Source organism: Vicia villosa, unplaced genomic scaffold (assembly GCF_029867415.1).
Source record: "Vicia villosa cultivar HV-30 ecotype Madison, WI unplaced genomic scaffold, Vvil1.0 ctg.000114F_1_1, whole genome shotgun sequence".
In the NCBI taxonomy this organism is placed as follows: domain Eukaryota; kingdom Viridiplantae; phylum Streptophyta; class Magnoliopsida; order Fabales; family Fabaceae; genus Vicia; species Vicia villosa.
In genome coordinates this window covers 1168544-1174197 of record NW_026705022.1, presented here as the reverse complement: position 1 = coordinate 1174197, position 5654 = coordinate 1168544, and the positions used below count along the sequence as shown (strand labels likewise).

Sequence of the window (5654 nt, the reverse complement as noted above, 5' to 3'; positions counted from 1 at the left end):
ATTGTGCTCTGGGAAATAACCTTATGACTTCTCGAATCCCCTCTAGAGCGGGTATCTATCTCAAGAGAATATAAATATAAATATAAATATATTATATATATATATATATATATATATATATATATATATATATATATATGACATTACTTGGGAGTAACACATAGAAATGATCTTTCTGATTGCATGGTCAATCATTTCCATTTGCTTTCTCTAGCCTGGCTCCTAGGACTCAATAGTTATTTTATCCAAGTTAGGCGATGTCGCTCGAGGGACGTTGCCTATGAGCATCTTCTTTTGGACCCTGACCTCAACTGAAGTGCTTCACTTACTTGGAGATCAATATTTGAGCCTAGATGCTTATATTCCCTAAGCGGTGCCCCGTGCCGACCTATTTGGTTAGGACTAAACTAGGTGATAAGGGAATCCCCAAACATGGTGCAAGGGGGAAGTTCCTATAGTCACATGTGCTTTGGTACCGATAGCAGGCACCCCCAACACTTACCTCACGGTCGGTATTAATTATGAGCTTGTCGTATCTTGGCAAAGCCGCCTTGGTAAACACCCGGATGAGGGGAAAAGTGAGGATGATGTTGGATCGGAAAGAGAATTGCAAACCTTCGGCACACCCTCTAGGGAAATTTCCTTCCCGACATAAATCTAAATATGGTTCTCAAACCCTTCCCTTTGCTATTTTGCAGAATTCTCGAGGGAATCAGAGATCCAAAATTTGAGAAGACTAAAGTGGAAACAGCGATTGATTGACTCGATGTTTTAAATAGCCAGGGGTAAAGTTGATACTTTTCATGACGCCCTTTGTTACCTCGCTTCTGTAGCCGAGGTTAAATGCATTTCGCGCTCGAGGTGAAACGTGCTATTTGTAGTAGTGAATTGGAACTTGTGGCATGTGGTAAAACTCACAAAGATGTTAGTGTTTTTTTCGCTAAGGTCAATATGCTTGTTAATTTCATATAATCTTCTAACAAGAGACAAGAATTGCTTCGGGACAAATAAGTAACCCAATTTGCTAAATTGATTGAACAGGTCGAGATAGAGACTGTTCGTGGATTAATTCAAGAATCATCTATTGCTAGAGCAGATGACACTCGTTGGGGTTTTAACTTTAGGACTCTCACTAGTTTGATGACTTTGTATGGTGCCATTATTGGGGTACTTGAAGAAGTTGAGAATGATACGTCATTTGAAAAATATGGTGAAACTATGCTTTTGTTAGATGTGCTTCAATCCTTTGATGGTTGAGATTTTATGGAATTACAAATAATTTGAGTGTAGCATTACAAAATCGTGATCAAGATCTTTTGAATGTTTTGTCACTTGTCAATACTATCGAGAAATGAGGAATGATGGATGAGAAGAACTTATATCTAAAGTTATAGAAATTTGCAATAAGCATGATATTGATGTGCGTGATATGGATGCATCGTATGTGCAAGGAAAAACCTAGGAGACATGCTACAACTTATACTGTTACTAATTTGCATCATTATAAGCATGATTGGTTGTTTAGTATTTTAGATTTGCAGTTGCACGAGCTCAATGCTAGGTTTTATGAAGAGAATAATGAACTTTTAGAATGTGATTCATGTTTAAGTCTTTCATCTTTATTTGCAGCTTTTGATTTGAAAAAATTATTAAGGATGGTTGAACATTATCCAAATGATTTTGTAGATGTGTCGGAAGTGGTGTTGCGACATCAACTTCAGAATTATGTTAGAAATATTCGATGTGACCCAAAATTTGCTAAGTTAAAAGGACTTTCAGATCTTTGTGCAAAACTTGTGGAAACAAATAAGTGCAACGCATTTGATATGGTTTATAAGCTTTTGAAATTGACTTTAGTCTTTCTGGTAGAATCTGTAAGCGTGGAACGTGTTTTTTCAGCTATGAAATTTGTGAAGAGTCATCTATGTAACAAAATGGGTGATTAGTGGTTAAATGTTCGTCTTGTAACTTTTACAGAAAGATATATTCTTGGAACAATTAACAATGATGTTATTTTTGCTCATTTTTAAGAAATGAATAATAGACGATTTTCATTGTAATGTATTGCATTAAATAATATTATTATTCATTTTTAATATGATTTAGTTCGTAATTTTTTTTATGTTTAGCCACACGAATATATGATGTCTGGATCCTGTTAGAGGACATCAACGTATGTAGAGAGGGGTGAATAGATCACCAATATAAAATGCATGCACCAATTAAAATTCTAGTTTTGAAAGTTTTTTTAAAAAAAGTGCGAGCGGAAAATATCCATATAGATCGAACAAGTCGTCTATACGAACCACACTATTGGAACTCAGATATGCGCAAGTCGTATAGAATTAAAACAATAATAAGAACAATCAACACAAGTCTATCTCAATTAAGCGTTTAACACAAATCACAATGGTTATCTATTTCCAATGAGATTATTGATAAAACGAAAACTAGCAATTTGTTGAACACTTGGTATGCAATCTAATTTTTAGAATTTTTATTTTAAGTTGCGTTGATATAAAAACCAATTATAATCAAAGTGATTATAAGCTAATCAACACACCATTTTAAACAAACCAATTGCAGAAAAATTCTTACGAGTCGATCGATGAAACAATGTTAGTCCAAACAAATTGTGTAATGAAAAATAAAACTAGCATTTTATCGAACACTTGAGGTGCGATAAATTTTTCATTCAAGCTTTGTTAATATGCAAAAGCACTTACAACCAAAGTGATTGTAAGATAATCAACAAAGTAATTTTCAACTTTAATAATCAAAGAAAATATTTGTACGAATTGATCTATCAAACAACACATTCAACAAATTGCATATAGAATTTAAATGAGAGTAAGGGAGAAAGAGATAGAGAGCGACATGAGGATTTGGTAAGGCAGTTCCCCACGTCGTCCTCGAGTTTGGGTACGTCAGTCGTCAATTTCAAATGAAATTGAGAAGTTATTTCTTACTTTGCAAAAAATAACTACAAGAGAAGTGTTCCAATAACAACCTTAACAAACCCTAACCGTTTGTTGTTGATTCAACCCCTTCTATTCTTTTGATCTTCAACAAGACCAAGACACAATAGATCTAATAGATTCATCGTCTAATGCTACTCCTTTGCAAGATCCTCAATCTTCAAAGTTTTCACTCGATTGAATCCAATTGCGAACTATTGAACACAAGAACTTCCAATTTGATTCTCCGTTCTCGCGCTACTCCCTTGCGAGATACCAAAACTCCAAAGCTTTCACTTGGCTGCACTCCTTTGATTCACCGTTCTTGCGCTACTCATTTGCGAGTTACCAAAACTCCAAAGCTTTCACTTGGCGGCGATCCTTTGATTTACCGTTCTCGCGTTACTCCTCTGTGAGTTACCAAAACTCCAAGGCTTTCACTTGGCCGCAATCCTTTATTGAAAGTCTTGCACTAAAACCCTCAAATATTCCAAAGATCTTGGAGGATAAACCCGTGGTTTTTCCGGATGAAATCCCCTGCAAATCTCAACCCAATGTTCTCGACTATACGAACGTTATACGAACGTTATAGTAGATAGTTAATATTACATTAAAAATTAATAATAAAATTCAATTTTGAAAAAATTAATTTAGTAAATAGATAGTCATTAGTCAATAAAAAAGGATCAAATACTAAAAATTAGAAGAAAGCCGACCATAAACCTGTTGATTCCTATTGATTTTTTTTCAATAAACGTTGATTCCTATTAATGTTTGTTCCACTAATCAAGCAATTTATTTAAACCTAAGCACCAACTCCCCATGTGCTATAGCCCTTCCCAAGATCACCAGAAAAGACAAATGCCCATATCTTCTTCCATTGGTTATGTTTGTTCCCACAACTCTCCTTTTTTTGTAACACTAGGTCGGCTTCTATTATATTCATGTCTTCCACTTTATAATTTTTTTATGTTTTCAAGTATTATATAAGTCCCTAACCACATAAACTTCTCTTACTACTTCCTCCAATTTCAACTCTTCTAAAAAGAAAAGAAAAAAGAGTAAGAAAAAAAAAAAAAGAAGATGATGAAGTTGAAATCAAAGAGGTTTTGTAGAAGCCTATCAAAGCTTGGAAACATTGGAAATAAAGTAGTAGCACCATCTCCAATTGAAGTTGAAAAGGAGTGTAGTGAAATCAAATGGGAACTTAGGCCTGGTGGTATGCTTGTGCAAAAAAGAGAGAGCAATAAAAGTGATGAAGAAATGATCACAATTAGAGTTTCAACAATGTCAAAGTGGCATGATATTTCCATTGAAGCCACTTCAACTTTTGGTAAGTCTAATGAAACCCTACCCTACCTTATTTTTCATTTGCTATATGACTTTTGTTTTTGTTACAAGAAACATTGAATCACTTTATCTATTGATCTATTGGTACTTATTAACAAATAATGTCTTAATTTTGTGCATTATTATAATAGAACTATAAACATAAAACTAATTATATGGTTAAATTTTTTGAATAAATTTTAGGAGATTTGAAGTTGGCTTTGTCATTGGTAACAAGTTTGGAGCCAAAAGAACAAAGGCTTATCTACAAAGGTAAAGAGAGGGATGACAATGAATTTCTTCACATGATTGGTGTTAGGGACAAAGATAAGGTTCTTCTTCTTGAAGATCCAGCTATTAAGGAAATGAAGCTATTTGGTTTGGCAAGAGGAGAGTCTATAAACAATCCTTGTTGCACAATTAGTGTGTAATATAACTCATCTGATTTTGGTTGCACCATCGTTTATGTAACAAATGTGTGATCGTTCTAACCGTAGTGAATTCAAATTTAAGATATATTGAAATTAATTTCTAAAACTCATAATTAATTAGTACTACTAACAAGAAAAAGAAAAAAGTGAAGTTAACTTTAATGAATTGGAATGTAATGATTGGTCCTTCTTCACTTTTTTTAATTTCTTAGTATAGAGGAACATAATAATGTACTCATCTTGTTGTTGGACCTTTGTTTGAATTGAAAATGTATAAGCGGATGTAATGCCATGTTATGTGTTCTAATCTATATTAATTGTCTTGCTGCTTCCTTTTGTCTTGTCCTAATTTTTTATTGTTATGTTTTTTAATCTTCATTTGTTTTTTTGTTGATAAATGGTATTTTTATATAATTCCATGCGTGCAAACCGACGCTTAAAAGCTTATTTACGAATTTATGGTGGAAGCTTTGTCAATTTTGGGTCCATTATCTCTGAAAATCGGACAGATTTGTTTTCTAGGGCTATATAACTATATAAGAGCTCATTTTATAAAGATTCATTTCGAAAGCTAATTTTTCCTGGCTGTCTTATTTTTTTAATTGAAAAATGATGTCTTTGATCAAGAATAATAGGTTCTGAGAGCTATATTGATTGTTGGAACACGCTGATAGATTTAATTGAATTTATAGATACAAATTATAGTATATTATAATATTATAGAGTAATCAAGAATAATTAGAACGATGTACCTTTTAGAATTGAGAGACCTTTTGAATTGAGACACCTTTTGAATTGAGACACCGTCAAAGAGAATGAGTATGAGAGGATTACTACTCTCATTGCCGTTTAGAGTTTTCACAGTATGTTAATCGTCTAATGGGGCAACGCTTAAATAACTAAACGGTTGAGGGCAGAAACCTCTCATTGGGCTTAA

At 33.5% G+C, this 5654-nt stretch overlaps 1 protein-coding gene and 1 pseudogene across 1 annotated transcript; both read left to right on the top strand.

The window, feature by feature from the left end:
- Positions 1-843: 843 nt before the first annotated feature.
- LOC131624387 (uncharacterized) lies at positions 844-2037 on the top strand (annotated as a pseudogene).
- A 1776-nt stretch (positions 2038-3813) lies between these two features.
- LOC131624325 (BAG family molecular chaperone regulator 2-like) lies at positions 3814-5053 on the top strand. The gene is made up of 2 exons (XM_058895273.1): positions 3814-4290; positions 4491-5053. Exons 1-2 carry the CDS (start codon positions 4041-4043, stop codon positions 4715-4717), a joined length of 477 nt encoding a protein of 158 aa, XP_058751256.1. The 5' UTR covers positions 3814-4040; the 3' UTR covers positions 4718-5053.
- Positions 5054-5654: the final 601 nt, after the last annotated feature.